Consider the following 22559-nt stretch of genomic DNA (forward strand, 5'->3'; position numbering starts at 1 on the left):
TTATCTCTCTAAAGGACAAGACACACATGACTGTTGAAAATAAATTTTATTCACAATAGTGTTCCATATAACTGTTAAATTACAAGTAATTCAAAGTGAAAATGTATATAAAAGGTAAGCTCAGTGCTTGATGATATCGGTAGAAAATGCTGTGTGATCAGGTCTATATAGAGGACAGATACGTCAGAGGCTCCGCCATTCTGTGTGTAAATATCGAGTATGAATCAATTTCTGGGTTCACCCAGAACATTCACCTTCATGAAGAATTTCCAAGTCTATGCCACTGCACTTCAAGGCAGCCAAGTTACACAGATCCAAGGTCCGCTGACGCTGAAGTCTCACAATATTCACACAGTAGGTTTGTCCCTCGGTCTTTGGACAGGCTCTGGGAGATTTGCACACACAATTATCCGAGGCTGAGAATAAACACACAGAGAGAAAAAAACAGCTGTATAAAAATACTAGTCAGAATATGATAAGAACAGTGCTTAGAAATTAGCTAGGACATTAGCTACTCAGTTTAGCTAACTAGGTTTGGTACTATTTTCACTGCTATATTTTCTATGCTAGTATATTAGCTAGTCCAATAGCTATACTGCTGTATTAGCTACTTAATTAGCGATGCTTGCACATTAGTATATACATTAGTTATAGTCCATTATTAGCTATACTAGTATATTAGCTAGTCCTTTAAATGTGCTAGTATATTAGCTAGTCCTTTAAATGTGCTAGTCCTTTAGCAACTAGTCCTTTAGCAATGATAATATATTCGCTAAGTAATTAGTTATGCTAGCAGATTCTATTAAGTATTCTAGTATACTGTATAATGTATTTGATATGCTAGTATATTAACTAGTTCTTTATCTTTGCTTTATCTTTGTTAGCTAGTCTATTAGCTATGCTAATTAGTTATGCTAGTCCATTAGAAATGCTCAGATTTATCAGCAGCACTGTAGCTTTTGCAGTTTCTTTTGAAATTAAAAATAAACTCAGAATAAAGAAAGACAACATAAACCTTCTTGCGTAGACTGAATCGTGAACTAAACGTCTATTGAGAGGATTTGCTGCACTGAAAAATTCTCAGCAGTGATTTAATACTTACAGCTGGCATTGTACATTGTTATTGCATGATGTTGCGGTCATTCATTCTGTTCATTATGGTAGATAAATGACAACTCTTGCATGCAGAAATAAGTGCAGCAACTTCCACATGAGAGCAGATGTACCTGAGCAGATCTCCCACTCGTAACAGGTGTCTGATCCACACGGCTTCTGCACCGAGCTCTTCTCAGAAATGCTTGCCCTGAATATGGCCCATTCCGCTTCACCTTTACATGGACCATCACTAATGAAGTTCAACTTGTCTCCATGGCAACGGCCGGCATGAAAGGAGCAGACGGACATCATCACGGTGCTGCCTTTTGTCACGTCCAAAGCACACATGTCATTCGCATACTTCCTACAAAAGATTATAGGATTTTCCAAAACTTGTACACTACCGGTCAAAAGTTTAGACACACACATTCTTTATGTTTATTTTTCCACATTTTAGAATAATAATAAAGTCATCAAAACTCTGGAATAACACAAAAGGAACTATGGGAATTATGTTGTGATAAAAAAAAAAATCCAAAATAAATCAAAATAATTTAGTATTTTAGCAATTTCAAAGTAAACACCCTTTTGGCCTAGAATTTCCAGAAATGTATTCTTGGCATTTTCTCAACCGATTTCTTGAGGAATTTCCCTGAGATTTTTAAACAGTATTAAAGGAGTTCACACCATCGCTGGACACTGATCAGCTGCTTTTCTGAATATTTCGCTCTGAGTCGTCCGTTTAAAAAATTATTTTCTGTGAATAAAACGTTAGTTTCCTAATGAAAGAAATTAACATGTTGGCGCGATTATATTTATCTATAACACTGATTTCAAATGTTTAATCATATACCTTCAGATCAAAACGTTTTTAAGAACATGAGAAACGTTTCAGTCGAGTGTCCACAAACTTTTGACTGGTAGTGTAGATATTGTTCAGGTCCTCCACATAATGTAATGAAAATAATTGCTAATATAAGGAATAACACATGATCAATCCTGACACACCAGGGTGGCTTGATATGGCCCAGTGTGAAGCAGACCTCAATGATTTGCCAAACATATTTCAGAGTGAAGTGGTCCTTGAAAATCTGAAAGTCTGTGTCCTTCCCTCACAGCAAAGAAATTTCCCCTGTATGTGGGTTATTAATACGCACTCACCTGCAGTCTTCTCGAGGAATGCAGACACATGTGGAACCCACACGCCTCTCTCCCAGCCCACAGCTGCTGTCTGGTATAAAGGGCTCATCTGTGGCCAAATAATAATGTTCATTATATATATATATTTTTTTTTATCAAATGTTCTTCTCTAGAACTCAATTATAAATCTTGCATAGTAGCACTACTTGTATTGTTCTCCGCTTGATATATCGCTTTGCTTGTATTTACTCACTTGTATGTCACTTAGGATAAAAGCATCTGCTAAATGAACGAATGTAAAATGTAAACGGAATAACAGCTCACACCTATAAGCAGGATCTTTTTCAACAACACAGAAACTCTGTAAGAAAAAATCATTCCGACATTTGACCTTGCTGTGACCTTGACCTTGTTTGGATCAATTCCCAAATCTAATCACTTTATCCGCTGGTTGCAACGATGATTCCATATCAATCCTACAAACATTCACCGACTTCTTCGTGAGATATCATGCTAAAAAGAATATTAGACGGACAGATAGCAAGAACTGTACATAGCCAGAAAATGGACTTCTGGTTGAAAAAAAAATTCTGAACATGTAAGTAGCATCTCCGTATAACAACAAAATCCAACCATCCATCCATTTTCTGTATTACTTATCCTACACAGAGTCACAGGGAGCCTATCCCAAGGGACTCAGGGCACGAGGCAGGGGACACCCTAGATGAGGTGTCAACCCCTCGCAGGGCACAACCGCACACACTAAAGACAATTTGGAAATGCCAGCACATGTCTTTGGACTGGGGGAGGAAATCGGACTACACAGAGGAAACCCCCAAAGCACAGGAAGAACATGCAAACTCTGCGCAGACAGGGCAGGGGCGGCATGGTGGCAAGGTGGCACAGTTCGAACCCCCAAACCCAGAGGTGCAAGGCAAATGCGCTAACCACTAAGCCACCATGCCTCCCAGATTAACATCATATATTTTCAGCAAAACTTCAAGCTCAATGTTTTCCATGCTTGCAGTGTTAATGTGCTCTTGCCGTGTGTGGATATATTACACAGCAATGGAAATGCAAACCTCAAAAGGTTACTGAACCTCAGTGGACATGCCCTCAGATAAATAAGCACTGAATAGAAATCAAACACCACCGATTAAACAAACAGCCCGTGAGGAATTGTCCAGGATGTAGACTTTAATAGTACCATTTATGCACTGTATGTCATCAGGAATGGACGGGTCCCAGGTGAGGGAGTTAGTGCAGGTGTAGTAACGTGGTCCTGATGGGCTCATGGTACTGCCCGAGCATCTCAGAAAGAAACTGGAGCCAATATTATACTCCTCTCTGCTTGGACTTATGTTCATGTCATTTGGCACTTCAGGTCTGGAGCAAACCCTCTCTGGAAAGAAATGAATGAAGAACACGGAAATCATTGCACAAGACAGTTCCTCTAGAGATTTTAAAGGTTTAGGTAAAACTTTTTCCTATAACGGCATATCATCAGGTGTTTTATTCCTCTTATACCACAGCAATTTACCAACTACTACAATTTTATATTTATTAAAGGTCACCTCATAGTTTTTATCCCCTTATAGTTACATTTATTGTTGTGCAGCATCTGCAAAACAAGTTCCTATAATCAAAAATGAACGAGAGAATGTCAAATTAGAACAAGCACAATAATATAATTTGCATGCTGAACTATTGTCAGAGCGGCTGTTATAGAAAATTAATCAACACCTTCTGACCAATCAGAATCCAGAATGCAACACATCTCTGGTTGTTACATTATCATTTCTGTTGTACTAAATTACACAGGGACTTGTATGGTAGATGCTCCGAATAAAAGCAAGGCTGTTGAAGGAACAGCTGTTTATGCCTGCGATAACGTAATTGATAACTAATGTAAGCGATGAACTTACTTGTTTCTTCGGCGTTCCATGACATTAAACATAACTACAAATGGATAACAACTACAATCTTTGTTTTGTTTTAAATAAGATAAAGCTTTTGTTTTGCACTGATGTAGATAGCAAATTATGTAAGGAATAAAACACTTGAGGACATGCTGTTATAGGAAAATAATCAACAGTGACTGATTATTTTCCTGTAAAAGAAAACCCCCAAGCACTTTATTTCCTTACATAATTTGTTAGAAACATTGGCCTCATAGCCAAAGTTTGCAGCTTTTGTTTTGCACTAAGGCTATCAATCATATGTCATGGCTGATCATATGATTTTAAGATTAGCTGATTTTCATGGACGTACTGATGCAGCTGCCCGTTGCCTCTTCCCACGTTCCATCCTGCTTACAGTGAATGAGCTGGTAACCATCCAGCTCGAAACCAGAGAAGCACACAAACTCCTCATGATCTCCATGATCATACACTCGCTTATTGATCTAAAATAGGAGAAGAAGAAAACAGTGATGGGAAAGGTGTTTGGAAAGAAGGGACAGTGAGCCAACATCTGAGCACAGCAGTTAAGCTCACATCCAAAATGCATTACTCTCATACACACCTCGAAATCAGCTCATGCTATCAGAACACTCACAAAGGTACTGTCTCAACAAGAACACTTTATTTTGTCATTGATATTTTACCCCTTTTTCTCTGAAAGAATATAGTGTAATAACTGTGAACCATCCATCCATCCATCCATCCATCCATCCATCCATCCATCTTCCATGCCACTTATCCTACACAGAGTCGTGGAGGAGCCTGGAGCGTATCCCAGGGAACTAAGGGCACAAGGCGGGGGACACCCCGGATGGGGTGCCAACCCATTGCAGGGCACAATCACACACACATTCACACACTATGCACAATTCGGAAATATCGATCAGGCTACAACACATGTATGTTGACTAGGGGGAGGAAACTGGAGTACCCAGAGGAAGCGCCGAAAAGCACAGGGAGAACATGCAAACTCTGAAGTGGGATTCGAACCCCCAACCTTGCATGTGCAAGGCAAACATGAAAATTAAAAGAAAATTTGACTACGAATTATAAAACCCACGTAAACCCAGCCCCAGACCCTACCTAAAAGCACCACTGAGAACAAGTACATTGAAATTGTGTGTGTGTGTGTGTGAGAGAGAGAGAGAGAGAGAGAGGGAGAGAGAGGAGAGAGAGAGAGAGAGGAGAGAGAGCGAGAGAGCCCTAACCCTCAGGTAGCTGTGGGCAGGAGGTTTGGGTTTGGCACAGCCTGAAGCTCCCGGAGGCAGAACGCTCTCACTGTCTCCCTCAGACTCAAAGTCGTCGTCGTTGATGCACACATCCTTGCTGTGAAAAAAAAAAAACATTGATCAAAGTGAGGACGTAGAAAGTGCATTAGAAAACCCCAGCTACGTCTTTCTTTCGTTCCTGTACATTGAGTGCACACTTACTGTTGGAAGATTGAGATGGTGCACTCCTCCACCTGGTGATCAGGGCCTTGGCAGGGTTTCCCTCCTTTCTGAGGGGCAGGGTTGTTACAGGAGCGAGTGCGCTGCTTCCTTAAGTTGGAGTCACAGGCACTCCATGAGCTCCAGCAGCTCCAATAGCCATCAACTGCCTCTGGACAAGGAGAAGATAGCACACATTCATAGGAACTTGACTTATTTATACTAAAATAAAATATGGTAATTAAATGTCTCTTCAGTTTGTCCCTCTAATGGACGTTCTATGTACAACAGTATAACAGAGGATTTCTTACTAGAAGCACTAACCATCAAGAAGACCCTTGAGTATCACCACAATACATTTTCTACAGCACAAGATTCAATGTAATCCACCTTTTTAACTTTAGCTAACTTACTTCCATATTAATAACGATAAAGAAATAAAGTTGTTTTTTTTTTTTTTAAATCACCACATCAGTCATTTACATAATTAAATAAACAAACCTGAAGTGTAGTCCTTGGCCCGCTTCTCGCAGTTGGCTCCGTAGGTTCCAGTCTGGCAGAGACACACACACTCTGTCCCTGACAAGGTGGGACGGCCATTGTTGGGACACGGGGCACATTTACATGAGTCAAAGGATGCCAGATAGTCATCCAGAGCCTTCCGCATGTGTCGCCTCTTAGTGACGGCACAGGGAATGTCACGTACAAGATCCACCAGGGGCTTCAGCTGGGTAAAAATGTAGAGAAATGATCTCCTCATAAACTAATCGACATGACACTTTTTGTATCTGTTTGTGTTTTTCAAAAGCAGGATGTACAAATCAGTTAATTAGCTAGTGGAAGCTCCAGGGTTCTGCCCAGTCCCATGTTCTGGGACTTTCACACATATTAGTCTGTTTGCCAAGTCAGAATATGAAATTGATACTTTTGGTTTATTTGCTATTTGTTTTGTTTTAGTCTCACACTGCGTATACTTTTACATGCCAAAAAGTGGCTGAGGTGAGACAGTCTTTGTTACAGAAAGATTAGTCTTTGTTACAGTTGTTCTCTGTTACAGAACAGTGCAAAAAAGTGCAAAAAAAGAGTTGGGACTGATGCAAGTCCTCCACTCCACCTTTCTCCTGAATGCAGAATTATCGCCTGCCTCATACCAGAAGCCAGTTTTACATTTCCGGTTTCCGGTGTTTTTAGTCAAATTAGCGCATGTTCCTAGTTGATAATGGTAAACTTGTGAAAATGGCTAAAAAGTGCATATGGCTCCATAGTCTTTTGACAGTACCTCACCTGTTAAAGTTTAATGTCTGGGTAAATGACATGAAGCCATGGCCCAAGGTTAACTACATTGATATTATTAACTGCTCAGAGCACTCTGAAGGTGTTGATGGTGAAGAACTCCAGGTTTTTTACAGGAAACATGGTGACTTTATTTTTTTGAAAGCAGAGATGCCCAGTCAGGCTAAACAAGCAGCTATTACCTAAACAGGTAACAGGTGGGCGTTCATATCCTCGATACAGCTCCGGATTGGGGTGAAGTTTGGAGAGCTACAAACTCATGCTCATTTCCTCTTGTCAATCTTTGGCTTAGAATGAAAGGAATACAACCTTGGACACGGATATTCTTTTCGGGGTTACTGGTGCTCAAAACAAGTATTTTCCAGGAATTTCTAAAGTGTATTGTTGTTATTGTTGTTGTTATTGTTGTTGTGGCAGCCAACAACAGAACAGCTTGAACCTGAGCTCATTTTTATTCTTACTAACACTCAAAATGTTTCTGGTTAATCAATTCCGTAACTCTCTTTAGCCAGTTTCATTAAGGGATCCTACAGAGACCAGAACAGGATAACAGTACAACAGAAGTTAAAATCCATCATGGCGGCACTGATTGGTTTCTCAGGAAAAAGGTGGATAGTCCTAGCCCCTAACCCACGAGAGGCAACATACCTCCCCCTGAAGAATATCTGACCTCATAGTCTATGACAGTGGGGTTGTCTATAGTAGATTTGACCCAGTCCTTGTAGGTCACGCTGTCTGGTGGAGCACCTTTCTTTTCCCAGGCCAGAGCTGCAGCGTACTCCGATCGTCCTCCTTTCACTGATGATATGGATTTCTCTGATGTCTGCAAGAATGATCCTGAGGAAGATCCCGATAAGATGCATTACCCATGCAGATATATCACAAAGAAAGAAATTAAGCTTACACAATGTCCCTTATTCCAAATATAATCAACCAAGCAAGATGTTTTAATTCAAATGAGTAAATACTGACCTCTGACTGTAATATTGTGTATATATATATATACACATTGTGTATTTGGGCATAAGAGTACTTTGGATATTAAAATAAAAATAAAGAATTAATTAATCAGCTTTCACACATTAACATGTAGCTCAAAGTGCTAAATTATTTTATATATTTTTTAAACAGCACAAGGGAAGAAGCAGAAAATAGAGAAAAATTTTAACAATAATAATAAAGTAACCATAAAACAAAAAGGGAATTAAGATAAAGTATTAACATAGTGGGTAAACCTGGGGGATATAGCTCAGAAAAAACAAAAACTATCAAATGAAATATATAATACAAATGAAAAATAAATACTTGCTAATAAAATGCCAAATGGCACAAAAAGCCTAACAATAAAGGCATTCACAATATGGGATTCAATCTAATACATGTAATTAGAACATTACCTTCATATGTGGTGGTCTGTGTGTTGGTACCACATCTATTACTATGTGATCTTGTAAAATAAATGAATAAGAAGACGGAAAAATCTTTTTGTATGCAGCTATTCGTCTGCTCCTTTGTCAAACCTGAAAATGACAGATAATAAGAGTGAAGCTGCAAGACAAAGCATTTAGTGATGTATAACATCTCGACCATGCCACTGTGTCAGATACCCCGAGTCTTGAGCTCTTGACGATCATACTGGAAAAGCAGATTGTACTGCCCTCCCATTGTACCAGAACTAAAGTAGTGGGTCCCAAACTGCTGAAAGATCTGCCTGTAGAGGGCATAGTTGTAGTCCAGAGGTAGGCTGTTGAGGAAGGTCAGGAAGGGGTGCGATAGGTACAGGTCGGATGATTTTGTTCTGAAAGTGGACGTGACTATTTCTTGGTGTAGCCTGAAATACTCAGAGTCCTGCAACACAGGTTAGGATATACTATATAATCAGAAATTGCATAGCAAAAAAACAAAAAAACAAACAACTGTCAAATAGTATGTACTAGGAAAATGAACACTGAAAAGTGATGTTTCTGAATGTGATAAAATTGTGAGTTTGTATTCACTTTTTTCATTATGGATTTTTCAGGGAGGGCTTTTTTTCTTTCTCTTTTTACTCATGTCTTTGTATTTCATTCATTAATTAATTTTTAGTATTGGTAGTAGTATTAGTGGTAGTAGTAGTAGTATTGGTAGTAGTAGTAGTAATAGTAGTATTAGTATTAGTGGTAGTAGTAGTAGTAATAGTAGTAGTAGTGGTATTGGTATTGGTAATAGCATTAGTGGTAGTAGAAGTAGTAGTATTGGTAGTGGTAGTAGTAGCAGTAGTAGTAGTAATAGTTGTAGTAGTATTGGTAGTACTATTAGTGGTGGTAGTAGTAGTAGTAGTATTGGTAGCGGTAGTTATAGTAGTAGTCGTTGTTGTAGTAGTAGCAGTAGTAGTAGTAGTAGTATTGGTAATGGTAGTAGTAGTAGTAGTAGTAGTAGTTGTAGTCGAAGCATTAGTAGCAGTAGTAGTAGTATTGGTAGTGGTAGTAGTAGTATTAATAGTAATAGTAGTTGTAGTAGGGGCGGCACAGTGGATCAGCAGAGTGTGTTGCCACCTCACAGCTCCAGAGGTCTGAGTTCTGGTTACTGTCTGTGTGGAGTTTTACATGTTCTCCTGTGTCTGTGTGGGTTTCCTCTGGGTTCTCTGGAATTCTCCCACCTCCCAAAAACATGCTTGAAGGTAGATTGGCTATGTTAAGTACCCTCCAGGTGTGAATGAGTGTGTGATGTGTGTGAGTGTGTATGGTACCCTGCTATGAACTTATGAACTGATGTGGTTTGACAGTGTGGACAAATATATTATTTAGTTAATTAATAACTTGATGAGCAGCATTGTAAATTCTGAATGTAACATACTGTAACATACAGTATTGCCTAACTTCCTTTACCTTTTTTTGAAGTGCACTCATTTCTTCCTTGAAGGATCCAGACTTTTGAGAGTTTTGGATGTGGCTCAAGAAAAAGGGAATTCCCCAGGAAGAGTCGCGTTGACCAGTCTGTTTAGAATGTGTCTGACTGTGTGAAGTGACCTGCTGAGTTTGCACTAGTAGGTTCTCCTTAATATCCTCAAGTGTTTCCACCTAATAGATCAAATTAAAGTGAGGGAAAAAAAGTTCATACTACAGTTGTAATGAAAAAAAAATGGGTATGGGCAAGCACAGGGAAAAAGCAAAGAGAAAAATCCCTCACACTGATTTCATAGCTCTCGATGTTGGCTGGGATTCGGTAGACTTTCCTGTTTGCTTTGCTGCGGTTCACGACACATTCATCTCCCATGAAGGAGTTGTCTAGGACAGCGCCCCTCATCTGCTCTGCAACAGCATCAAACCTGCAGCCCAACACGGAATGACTCAGCTTTCACATGAATTCTTCAGTAAATCAGTAAGTTCTCAATAGTCAGTTCATCTCACCATCTCATCCTCATCTGCTCACCACTTCTATGATGATTAAATCATGAGATCCTTTGTCTAAACGATTCTTACCCATTGCCGATCAGATCCACTCCAGGAAGAACGTAAAACAGTCTTTCTGTAGCACACACTCGCTTGATCTGTCCACAGTTCTTCTCATCAGAGTTGTCCAGGCAGTCGTTCTGGCCGTTACACTCAAGAATAGCTTTTATACATCTGCCTGTTGAAAATGTATTCGAAAAGAATTATTTTCCCATTGTAGCATTGTAGTGTTCACTGCAATAAAAGTGAACTGTGTGTGTGTTTGTAGAGCGGATGGGGCTGTGAGAAGAACCAGTCTAGCCAAGCTATTAATGAAAAGGGGCCACTATAGGACAAGTGTAAAATCTTAAGTGAATCAGGCAAACCTATAACCTAAATCAAGCACAATCTTGATAAGACAGAATCTATTTTATGTGGTTAACACTGGAGCCTGCACAAGCTTTCTAGGTGTCATTTACAGGAGTGACTCAAAACTCATAATTTTGACTCCCTTATATTGGCAGTTCAACAGAATAAAAAAGGAATTGTATGCCCAACACTTATATACCTTTATATACATATGTATACACTCACTAGCCACATAAGATCATGCAGATACAGGTCAAGAGCTTCAGTTGATGTTCATATCAAACATCAAAATGATTTTTTTAAAAAAAGTGATCCCAGTGACTTTGTCTGTGGCATGGTAGTTGGCGCCAGACAGGGTGGTTTGAGTATTTCAGAAACTGCTAATATCCTGGGATTTTGGTGCACAACAACTGAAGACACTACACAACAGACACAATAGCAGAAGACCTCACTGGGTTCCACTCCTGACAGCAAAGAACAGGAATCTGAGACTACAGTGGGGACATGGACAGTTGAAAATGAGAAAACATCGCCTGGTCTTTTTCTGATCTTCGACTGTCCCATTTTGAAATAAAGGTAAGTACCGTTATCACAGGAGAATTTGTCCTTGCAGCTGCGTTTTTCAATTGCGCATTCTTTAGAAGGATGACAAGGTCGTTCCTCCATCAGAGGTTCACTGCAGTCCTGTCCCCCAAACTGAGCTGGCCTCAGGACAGACTTGGTTCTGAACTGTTAAATGAACAACATGAAGATGTGAAGGAATGAGGATGATAAATTCACAATGGAAATGGAGAGAGACAGAGGGAGATCGAGAGCTTGGAATAGAGCTTGGAATTACTCACCATTTTTTTGGCACAGGGTGAACACTCTGACCAGGGTCCAAACTCAGTCAGTTGGCAGTTTATGGGACACGCTTCCACATTACATGTCCGGTGCTCATGTATCTGGCACAGCTGGCCACAATTGTTCTTGAGCCAGTGCTCGTCATACCGGACATTTCTGCAAAATAGTCAGTGCCCTTTTCAAGAAACCTGTCGTGATGAAACTCAAGTTAAAGATGAAGTGTTGACTAAACCATACCTTGTGCGTTCCTGAGTCCCCTGGTTACAAGTCCTGGTGCAATAGGACCACGAGCTCCATGCATAATGATCACAGTAACAGCCAGAAATGGTCGTGACTGAGGCCAGGATTGAAAGGAATGTGAGGAGAAACCTGATGTGACCCATAACTACACAAATTCTAGGGAAGAGCAGATTTTGGGTTAAATAGACTTTTTGATAGCAACATTAGCCTAGTACATGAAGTTTCAACATGACCTCACAAAGGAGTATAAAACAATGCAAGTATTTGTTTCTGTTTATACTAAAGATACCATATTTGTATCTTTATATGAGTTTAAACCTGAAGTAGGTGTGGCCTGTAGGGTTTTTCATTCTTTTTTTTAATTAAACATCAATCTGGGTATACAACTATGCCCCCAGAAACTGTTAATTGTCATCATCATGTTTGAATTCTGGCTCTGACAGTTCTTCAACCTCAGATACATCACTCCAGTTCATAATTGGTCTCAACTAGAGGTGTGTGTGTGTGTGTGTGTGTGTGTGTGTGTGTGTGTGTGCAATTGTGTTTTTAATCCCGCTCATGCAGTTATTTATTTTTGTTTTGTTTTGTTTTTATTTAGTTGGGTTCTATTTCCAAGAATACAAACTAGCAGCTTAATTTAAATCAGCCCAACCCTGACCAGGCAGTTACTAAGGATGAAGGAATGAATGCTGTAAATGCTTCCTGGTCTTTCTTTGTCCAGCAAACTTCCTGCCAACATGAAAGTAATTTAAAGCTAGATGCCCTGTAAATCTTCTGGTAAGTTTTCTAAAATAAAATAAAAAATAGTGCACCTCCTATTTGTAGCTGTTTAGAACACATCATCTGTTCATTCCAAATAATGTATTCATATTCAGTTATATTCCTAATTCCTATATTCCTATGTCTTGGCTGATCAAGAGGTGAAAATGTGGTACAGCTGACAGGAAGGCTACAGTAACTCAAATAAGCACTCTTAACAACCATGGTAAGCGGAAATCTCAGAATGTTGTTTTACCCAGTTTTATAATGGGGTTCCTAATAATTTGGCTGATGAGTATCTTAAATGAAAAGAATGAGTTGTATTACTTTTAACAAGAATAAAACAAATGTCATGTTAGTGATAAATCTGCTGCTTTTGTTTTCATTGCTGATAGGGACTACTATTCTATACCTTTAAATTAATCTCAGCTCCCCTCTTCTAAATAAAGTATAACAAGAACAGAAGAAAAAAGTTTTTCAGTCCACTCACAAATTGATCATTAAAAGTGATTTGCTAAATAACCCTCATATATGTAGTTTCAATACGAAATTAAATCAGGCCATTTACAGTATTTAGTACATGATCATTAGCTTTAATTGAAATATTGAGACAAATAGCTTAAACCTTTTCTCTTTTTTTTTCGCTTTCAGTCTGCCCTGTACCTGTATTTTCCTCCCTGTTCTTGTCTGACCATTAACTTTCTTCCATAGCTAGCCAAAGCTAGCCAATAGAGCTAAATTAAGCTTTGCCTGTCTAGTGGGTTCATGATTTTTTAACCAATTGCGTTTGACTAAATTGACCAAAATTTCTCAAAAGTGCAGGATTTGCCAGCCAATTGGTGCATCACAGGCAAAAACCAAGTCGAGCACGACTCCAATGGCGTCAACAGGGATGCCTCCATCACCTTCTTGTTACTAATTTGTATGCCAGAAATACACTATATGGCCAAATGTTTGTGGACACCAGATTGAGTCCCCCATTCCAGATTGAGTCCCCCTTTGCTGTTATAATAGTCTAAGAGAAAAGCTAAGAAAAGAGTGCATTGTAGAAATAACAGAAGAAGCACAAAATATACATTTGAGAAGTACATCAGTATGATTTGGAAGAGAAGAACAGAAGTATGCACTGGGGGAGGAGTTCAGAAGTATGCACTGGAGAACATAGAAGTATGCAGTGGATAAATACAAAAGTATGATTTGAAAAAGTAAAGAAGTATACATTAAAGATGTGTTTTAAAATGTTAACAGAGTGATGATAAATAGTCAGTGACTCACCATATACTGCAGACCCCCACTTAGTATGTCTAGATTGGCTTTGTGGTTGGATTAATACAACTGGCTTTGTGGTTGGATTAATACAACTAATTACAAATATTAATTACAAATATTAACAGCCAAATAATGTCCATTCACAATTCATCGCTTTTCACTGGTCCTTTTCACAAGACGTCTCACTGCAGAAGCTCAGATTAAAAGGAGTGAATTATTACCCCATCTATGTGTCCTTCCTTTTAAACTCTCTCCCCCTCATCCTACGTCCCCTCATCCATCAGGCCAGCCCTCCAACTTCCAGTAAATCCAGCAGCTGGAAGCTCTCCTCCCGGTTCTACTCCACACGACCGCTGACCTCTGACCCTCTTGGACATCAGTTTGGAAAAGGAGTGAGCGGGAAGCACAGAGAGGTTAGAACACTCCACCATGGAGACATATACAGATAATCACTAATGAACAAAACATGTTTGGTGTTTTAAGTTGCTTTATTTTGTTTTAAACTGGAACTAATTAGGAATCAAAACTTATAGTCACACTACATGGGCGAAAGTACAGTGCTGTGTTTTTGTGTATATCTCATACTAAATAGTTTTAGATCTTCAAACGAAATGCAACATAAATCAAAGGCAACCTGAGTAAACACAAAATATAGTTTTATTTATTTATTTATTTGTTTTATTGAAGCAAAAAAGTTATCCAACACTTATCACCCATGTGAAAAACTACTTGCCCCCTTAAACGTAAAATCTGGTTGTGCCACCTTTAGCAGCAATAACTGCAGCAAAACGCTACCAATAACTGGAGGTCAGACTTTCACTTACTTCTAGGACTAGGATTTACTCCTATGCTTTGGATCATTGTCTTGCTGCATAATCCAGTCACGCTTGAGTTTCATCTTACGGATTGAAGACCGGACATTCTCCTTTAGGATTTTCTGTTAGAGAGCAGAATTCATGTTTCTCTCAATTATTGCAAGTTTCCCAGGCCCTGAAGCAGCAAAGCATCCCCACACCATCACACCACCATGCTTTGCCATAGGAATGGTATTTGTTTTGTGGAATTTTGTGTTTATTTTACACCAGATGTAACGGGACCACCGTCTTCCAAACAGTTCCACTTTCGACTCATCAGTCCACAGGACATTCTCCCAAAAGATTTGTAGATCATCAAGGTGTGTTTTGGCAAAATTCAGTCGAGCCTTAATGTTCTTCTGGGTTAGCAGTGGTTTTCACCTCACCACTCTTCCATAAATGGCATTTTTTCCCAGTGTCTTTCTGGTAGTGGAGTCATGAACAGTGACCTTTATTAATGCAAGAGAGGCCTGTAGTTCCATTGATGTTGTCCTTGACTCTTTTGTGATTTGCTGGATTAGTAGTTACTGTGCACTTGGAGGAATTTTGGAAGGTCGGCCACTTCTGGGAAGGTTCACTACTGTGCAGAGTTCATATCCATTTGGAGATAAGGGCTCTCACTGTGGTCCTTTGGAGTCCCAGATCCTTTGAAATAGCTTTGTAACCCTTCCCAGACTGATGTATTTCAATCACCTTCTCCCTCATCGTTTCTGGAATTTCTTTCAACTTTGGCTTTGTGTGTTACTGAGTAAGGCCTTTTAACCAGCTTCATGCTGTTGAAAAAGTTCTATTTAAGTGTTGATTTGATTGAACAGGGTTTGCAGTAATCAATCCTGGTTGTGTCTAGTCCAGCTGAACCCCATTATGAATGCAGTTTCATAGATTTTGGGAATTAGTAACTATGGGGACAAATACATTTTCACACAGGCCCATTTGGTATTAGATAACGTTTTTGTTTCAATGAATGGCATTATTGTTTAAAAACTGTATTTTGTGTTTAATCAGGTTGTCTTTGTTTTTTTCTTAGAGTTTGTTATTATTTCTGAAACAATTTAGTATGAGATATACACAAAAACAGAAGAAATCAGCATTTACAGGGCACATACATTTTCGCAGCACTATATGTGGACAGCTGACTAATCACACCCATATGTGCTTGTCCCCTTTGCTGATATGACCTCCATTCTTCTGGGAAGGCTTTCCACTAGATTTTAGAGCATGGCTATGGGGATTTGACACTGATGTTGGGCGAGGAGTCTTGGTCTGCAGTCTGTGTTCCAGTTCATCATAAAAGTGATCATTGTGGTTGAGGTCAGGGGTTTGCGCAAGCTACGTGAGTTCTTCCACACCAACCTTGGCATACTATGTCTTTATGGTCCCCTCTTTCTGCGCAGGGGCATTGTCATGCTTGAACAGTTTTGGGCCTCTTAGCTCCAGTGAAGAGAAATCTTAATCCTATAGCAGTCAAAGACATTCTAGACATCAAACATAGTGGCAACATTTTGGTTAAAACCCACATATGGTTATGATTGTCAGGTGTCTACATAATTTTGGCCATATAGTGTATCAGCACTGTATTAGCATTTGTTTCGAAAAAAAAATCCTTTGGCTCACTAACACCGTTTGTATACAAACCGTATTATCCAACAAATCACTTGCAAAACACAACTCCACTTTCTAACTTAATGCTACATCCCTTAATTTAGCATGATGCTAGCGTTGGAAAAACCCCTAGTGGCATGATAAATTGTAGATGTTTTGGCAAAGTTGCCATACTCCAGCAGAAGAAGAATACTCAAAACTGTGGTCTTGCTGTAATAGCTGCAGTCCCCAAATTAAATGTGGCTTTCAGATTGTTCAATGCTTTACCACAGCAGTCCTTTACAGAGACGGTCCATAACAATTTCAAATGCACAACAACCATCAATGTTTCCAGGCTCTCACCTTCTTACTTACGGCAAGTTTGTGATGGTTTAGGTATATAGTTTGCATGATGCTGAACTAACAGCTATAAGCTTAGATTTTTTGTACGCTGCATTAGCACTGTGCTAAATGAATGGCAACAATCATGTCTTGGTTGATGTATTACATTTGAGAAAACTACCTAGACCTTATCTCTGGCTTAAAAGCTGATCAAAACATTCATACTCGAGTAGAAATTCCAAGTAGAAATTCCCAAAACATTCTTCCTTTATGAATATGAAATGTAATGTATGCAACTGGAAAAACATTCATAACAGCTTATAATAAATAAAAAAAAAAGTTTATTGTCATTATAAAATGGCCTTTACATGATGGATGTTGGACTCTATGCATACCTAATATACTGGACACTAGAAGCATGCTGCAGACTCTCATAAAACACACACAAATCACACAAATGAATGTGTAAAACATCCAGAGAACAGGACATGAATCGTCTTGAGCTTTTTGTATACATTACACTGTATTATGTACATAAATCTATTCTGTCTTCATGTAAAGAATGAAGAAGTAATGGCTTTAGTGCAGAGCACTTGTGTGCCCTAAAAATGAATCGTAATTGTATACTTTTCCCATTTATGGAAGACTAAATAAGAAGCCTTGCACAGTGACCGAACTAAACTGGAGTAAAGTCATGGAGCCTGTACTGAATATCATTGCATATGTTCACTCTCGCTGAGGACACTTCCTGACTGCACACTGGGACAAAGACGAGCATCGGAAAAACGAGGAGAAAAAGAGTATTATCTTTACAAAATACAGTGTGTCTGATTGTATCTTTTTCTTTTTGAGACATGTTTACATACGTACTACAAATGAGGGAAAATGACAGGACAATCGACAAAATCAACAACCAAAAAAAATAGTATTTTGATAAAAGTCTCTCTATTGAATTTAGAGGCTGGGCAGAGTGAGGCAGGGCAGGTTGGGGTGGGGCAGGGTGTGGTAGTGTATGCAAGGGTCAGACAGGGCATGGTGAGGAGACAGGCCAAGGGTAGGGGTGGAAAGAAGGGGCAGTGCAGTGCAAGTGGAGCAGGGTGTGGTGGGTACAGCCAGGCAGGGTAGGGTACGGTAGAAATGGGCATGGTGGAGAAGTGTATGGCAGGATTAGGACGGAGCAGGGCAATGTGGGGAAGAGTGGGGAAGGGTGAGGTAGTGTGAGGCAGGGTGAGATGTAGCGTTTCTGTTTGCACTCTCTAGTAATGAATGAAGTCTGTAGTGATGGTGGTGACAGAATTAGATTACTGCTGCACATTTACAGTGAACGAAATAAACAAGTGGAACTCGAAGTCGCCGTCGAGAGACGAAGAATGTGAGCGGTTCATCCCGACACAAGGCAGCAGAGCCCAGAGAAACGCCTTTTCCTCTGCCTCACCAGTGGGTAGGGTGTCAGGTTCAGCAGACTGCTGTCATCTACACACAAGGAGAAGCACATGAGAATGTACACTACCATTACTCTATAAACGGGTTCAGTGATTTATACCTGAACACATTCTTAGCACAAACCTTGGTTCTTCAGTGGCAAAGGCATGGTCTCCCTGAGTTTGCTTAGCAGATTTCTCATCTCACGCATGTCACTAGAAAGCGAATTACAATATGATTTAGAATAAATACAGTGCTTTAATAGTGGAGTTGATATTTACATCTTAAGTATTAAAGTCATGTAAAATGAGAGAACTGGAGAAACAAAGAATTAAAAAAATAAAATGAGCAAAATATGAATTATTCCTAAAATTTGAACTAGGTTTTTATGACTCAAAACTCATATTCATATTCTTCATATTATCTGATGGTTTCAGTTACAATTTGGGACACTTAAATATGCTATTGAAATCCAATATATATTTAATATCAGTGAATGAAAAAAAAATGATTTTGTTCCTATTTTGTTCATAATTTTTTTTACTCATTACTGGCAATCAAATAAGGAAAATAATTAAACAATTGTTTCATCAAATACATAAATCTGTATTTAAGGACTTATATTTATGCCCATAAACTCATACAGTCATGTGAAAAAATAAGTACATCCCATGGATATTGTTGGCTTTTTTTTTTTTTTTACATCATTGGACAAGCAAATATATACTTGAACAAAACCATAAAGAAAATTTTGCTTTTTCAATCATTTATTCAACAGAAATATCAATAGGTGTGATATTCTTCTGTGGAAAAAGTTAGTACACCCTAGGCCTCAGAAGCTAGTATCGCCCCCTTTAGCAGAAATAACTTCTTGTAGCCGTTTTGCATAATTGTCCACCAGGCTTGCTGGAATATTTGAACACTCTTCCATGCAAGATGTTTTAGCGTTTTCTTGCATCTACTGTCTGTTTCAAATCCCCCCCACAACATTTCAATGGGATTCAAATCCGGGCTTTGACTAGGCCATTCCATAACCCTCAGTTTCTTCTTTTTGAGCCATTCCTTGGTGGATGTGCTAGATCATTTTCCTGTAGAAAGGTCCACTTTCAGTTCAACTTCAACTTTTGGACAGATGGCCTCACGTTATCTTCAAGCACTCTTTGATATGATACAGAATTCATAGTTGAATCAATGAACACAAGCTGTCCGGTCCCTGAGGCAGCGAAGCAACCCCAAACCATAACATTTCCACCACCGTGCTTCACAGTTGGTATGAGGTGCTTCTCCTGAAAAGCTGTCTTTGGTCTGCGCCAAACATGTCTGCTGTTACTGTGGCCAAACAACTCTATCTTTGATTCGTCTTTCCAGAGCACATTATTCCAAAAAAGGCCTGGTTTTTGCCTATATGCTCATTGGCAAACTGTAGTCTTACAAAGGCTTTTTCCTGGCACGCCTCCCATGCAGGTCAACTTTGTGCAATCTCTTTCTGATTGTAGAAGCATGCACTTTGACACCAACAGTTGCAAGACTTACTAGCAGATCATGTGATGAAATTTTGGGGGTTTTTTTGTCATATAAAATCTGTGCCATTTGTAGATTATTTTCCTTACAGTGGACTGATGTATTTCAAATGATTTGGAGATCTTTGTAAACCCTTTGCCAGACTCATAGGCATCCACAACCTTTTTTCAGAAGGTCTTACAGAACTCTTTAGATCTTGGCATGATGACACCACACACCTCAATAGCAAAGGGAACACCAGACACTAGATATGAGAGGGGTATAAATAACACAGCCACCCGAGTTCCAATATTACATTAGAATAACAACATAAATAATAATAATAATAATAATAATAATAATAATAAAAGTTCCTTTACTGAACTTAACTGGTTTAAAGAACATAACCACTGACAAAGAAACATGTCTACCCATTCTCATTATCAAGAAAATCCATTTCTATAAATGGTTTTTGCACTTTGACTAATTTGTACACTGAATTCTTACTAAAATATTTAATTATTAAAAAAAAAAAAAAAGATTTAGAGTAACTTTTAGTAATTACACTAGTGATCAGAATTTAAGTCAGTACCTCTCTATGTTCTCGATATCTGTGCACACAAGCCAGGATTCATGAGGGAAGTCGACAGGTGATGAAGACCTGTCCTCCAATATCGGGACGTCAGAGCTTTCGTCTAGCCTGCAGTCTGCATTTGACTCGGGGCACGGCTCGTTTCCTGCAGGAAGTAAAAGATACAGAGCGCTATATCTGTGTATATATGGAGTTTACAGGAAGGTGGCATCGATCAGGCACCAGAATACAGGTTTGGAGATTTTGCTGCTCTAAACCTGGTAATTAGCAAGTGAGTTCAGTCACAGTTCTCTGAGCAGGTTAAACATCAAACTGTGCTCAGTGATGGGAGAAAAAAAGACTTTGCAGACATGGTCAAAACCCATACTAGCGACATCTGCAGGCCAATCCAGAAAACCCAAATCAAATACAGTAACTAACTGAAATAATTTGAAAGAGACCTGTACTTGCATATAGTTTGATTTGATGGATAGTCAGTCGTTTCCTGACAAAAGCAGAATTAAATTCTACTATTATATTTCAGTAATTTTCATTCTATCATTTGTGCATAAATAAATCAAATATCGATAGAAATATAGTGTGCTGTAGTGGATAATTTTAGAGTTAATTAGAGTTCATTTTAGATAATTAGTCGTTTGGGGCATGTTCTCCACGTTTCTGTGTGGGTTTTGTCTGGTTTCTCTGGTTTTTCCCACCTCCCAAAAACATGAATAAAACACATGGAAACATGAAGTTATAGGAAAATAATCAATAACGACATGGTGTGATGAAGTGGACTTACTGTTACTGTTAAATTGATTATTTTCCCATAAGAGCAAGTCCTCAAGTGTTCATTTTCCCTTATTCCACACCAATCTGGCAACAAGTACAATTTTTTTTTTATTACGTAACGGACGACACGTCATACTTTTCATCTATTTATAATTAGTTTTAATGTTCTAGAATGTCCCCAAAACAAGTTAGGTCCTGTTATCAAGGTCTCCTCAGAGAAAACAATATCAACAATTACACACGTTTTTATTCAGTTTATGTTTTATTCAGTTTATATTCAGAATGAGCTGTTACTACAGAAATGGTAATGTATTAGAACAAGTGCAGTAATATAAAGAAGTGTAGAAAAATAAGTTGTAGAAAAATAATCAACATCATCTTGGCATGCATCAGTGAAGTTTAGTAGGATGGGTTTCAGTGACTATTCACACACTCACGCACACCTACGAGCAGTTTAGCTTAGCCAATCCACCTGGAACCAATCTGCATTTTTTGGCAGTGAGAGGAAATCACAGAGGACATGGAGAGAACATGCAAAAAAAAAAAAACTCCACACAGGCAGGGCTCCTGTAGCCGTGAACCACTGAAGCACCAGGCAGCTATTATTATCCATCCATCCATCCATTTTCTGTACCACTTATCCTACACAGGGTCACAGGGAGCCTGGAGCCTATATCCCAAGGGTACAAGGCGGGGGCACCCGGGACGGGGTGCCAACCCATCGCAGGGCACAATCACAGACACACTTGAACGCCCATTCACACAATATGGACAATTTAGAAATGTCTATCAGCCTACAACGCATGTCTTTGGACTGGGGGAGGAAACTGGACTACCCTCTCATTGAAGACCCTATAAGGTCCCTTAACATTTAAATGTTCTATGTAGAACATTACAACCCAGTGCTTCAAACACTAAGGACCCTTTTATGAAAGCTAAGAACCCTTACTTAAGCACCCTGTACCATTAAAGAAACCTTAAAGAACCCTTTTTTCTAAGAGTAAAGGTTTTTCTGTTTGTATTCTCAATTACTCTTTGAAGGATTTTCATCCTAGTAGCAGGAGGCAAAGACTTATATAAGAGTGTAATATTATATAACCATGATATCATTGTGATACCTTGCTGATAGTCTGAAGGTGCAAGGGGTTTCACTGGGCTTTGATGTCTCTTGTGCATTCCTAAAACACGATTCCACGGGGAGCTTTGTGCACTGCATGGTGTTAACACTGCCACCTGGAGTACACGCTTATACTGCAGTTGAGCATCTCACTAGGCCAGACTAAGGCTGGCTAGTTGAACTTTCAAATGCTTTGTCGCCCCCTGCTGTACTCATGCAGTATCTCACCTTTCCTGTGGAGCTGCAGCACACCCAACAGACACATGGACTTGAGCATCTCGGTGATGTACATCTCCAAGCAGCACTGCAGCTGGATAAAGAGCCTGCAGATTTCAGGGTGGATCTCACCATCCTCTGGCCTACGAGTCCAGAAAAAAAAAGATATGTCACATACGAGTGGCACACTATACTTTTCCGGGGCATGAATCGAATAATTAGTGAAAGGTTTCTTACCCAGAGATTAGCGTGAGGTGCTGGTAGGCACTCTCAGCCACTGTGCATCCTTTGGTGCGTGTGCTGTGCATGCGTGCCCTCAGAGTCGGACAATCGGCCGTGATCTCTCCTATGGAGATGA

The 22559-nt window shown here is 39.3% G+C and overlaps 1 protein-coding gene across 1 annotated transcript; it reads right to left on the reverse strand.

Annotated features, from left to right (window-relative positions):
• Positions 1-37: 37 nt before the first annotated feature.
• c6 (complement component 6) lies at positions 38-22292 on the reverse strand. Its single transcript, XM_053649438.1, has 21 exons — positions 22214-22292; positions 20098-20242; positions 18150-18220; positions 17975-18056; positions 11776-11934; positions 11538-11694; positions 11280-11424; positions 10378-10525; positions 10085-10223; positions 9784-9975; positions 8524-8764; positions 8314-8436; positions 7587-7753; positions 6125-6350; positions 5627-5795; positions 5405-5522; positions 4507-4639; positions 3443-3637; positions 2257-2344; positions 1227-1459; positions 38-416 (listed from the first exon to the last, which is right to left on the reverse strand). Exons 1-21 carry the CDS (start codon positions 22275-22277, stop codon positions 238-240), a joined length of 3174 nt encoding a protein of 1057 aa, XP_053505413.1. The 5' UTR covers positions 22278-22292; the 3' UTR covers positions 38-237.
• Between the last annotated feature and the right edge of the window lie 267 nt (positions 22293-22559).

Source organism: Ictalurus furcatus, chromosome 18, assembly GCF_023375685.1.
Source record: "Ictalurus furcatus strain D&B chromosome 18, Billie_1.0, whole genome shotgun sequence".
In the NCBI taxonomy this organism is placed as follows: Eukaryota; Metazoa; Chordata; class Actinopteri; order Siluriformes; family Ictaluridae; genus Ictalurus; species Ictalurus furcatus.

Bases quoted from the DNA above. Each gene is read 5' to 3' on its own strand.
- c6 (XM_053649438.1), bottom strand. From the start codon at position 22,277: ATGTACATCACCGAGATGCTCAAGTCCATGTGTCTGTTGGGTGTGCTG. The intron at 10,526-11,279 runs GTACTTACCTTT...CATTTTCAACAG, and splicing joins CAAATTCTCCTGTGATAACG to GCAGATGTATAAAAGCTATT. The intron at 8,437-8,523 runs GTATCTGACACA...TGTCATTTTCAG, and splicing joins TCAAGAGCTCAAGACTCGGG to GTTTGACAAAGGAGCAGACG.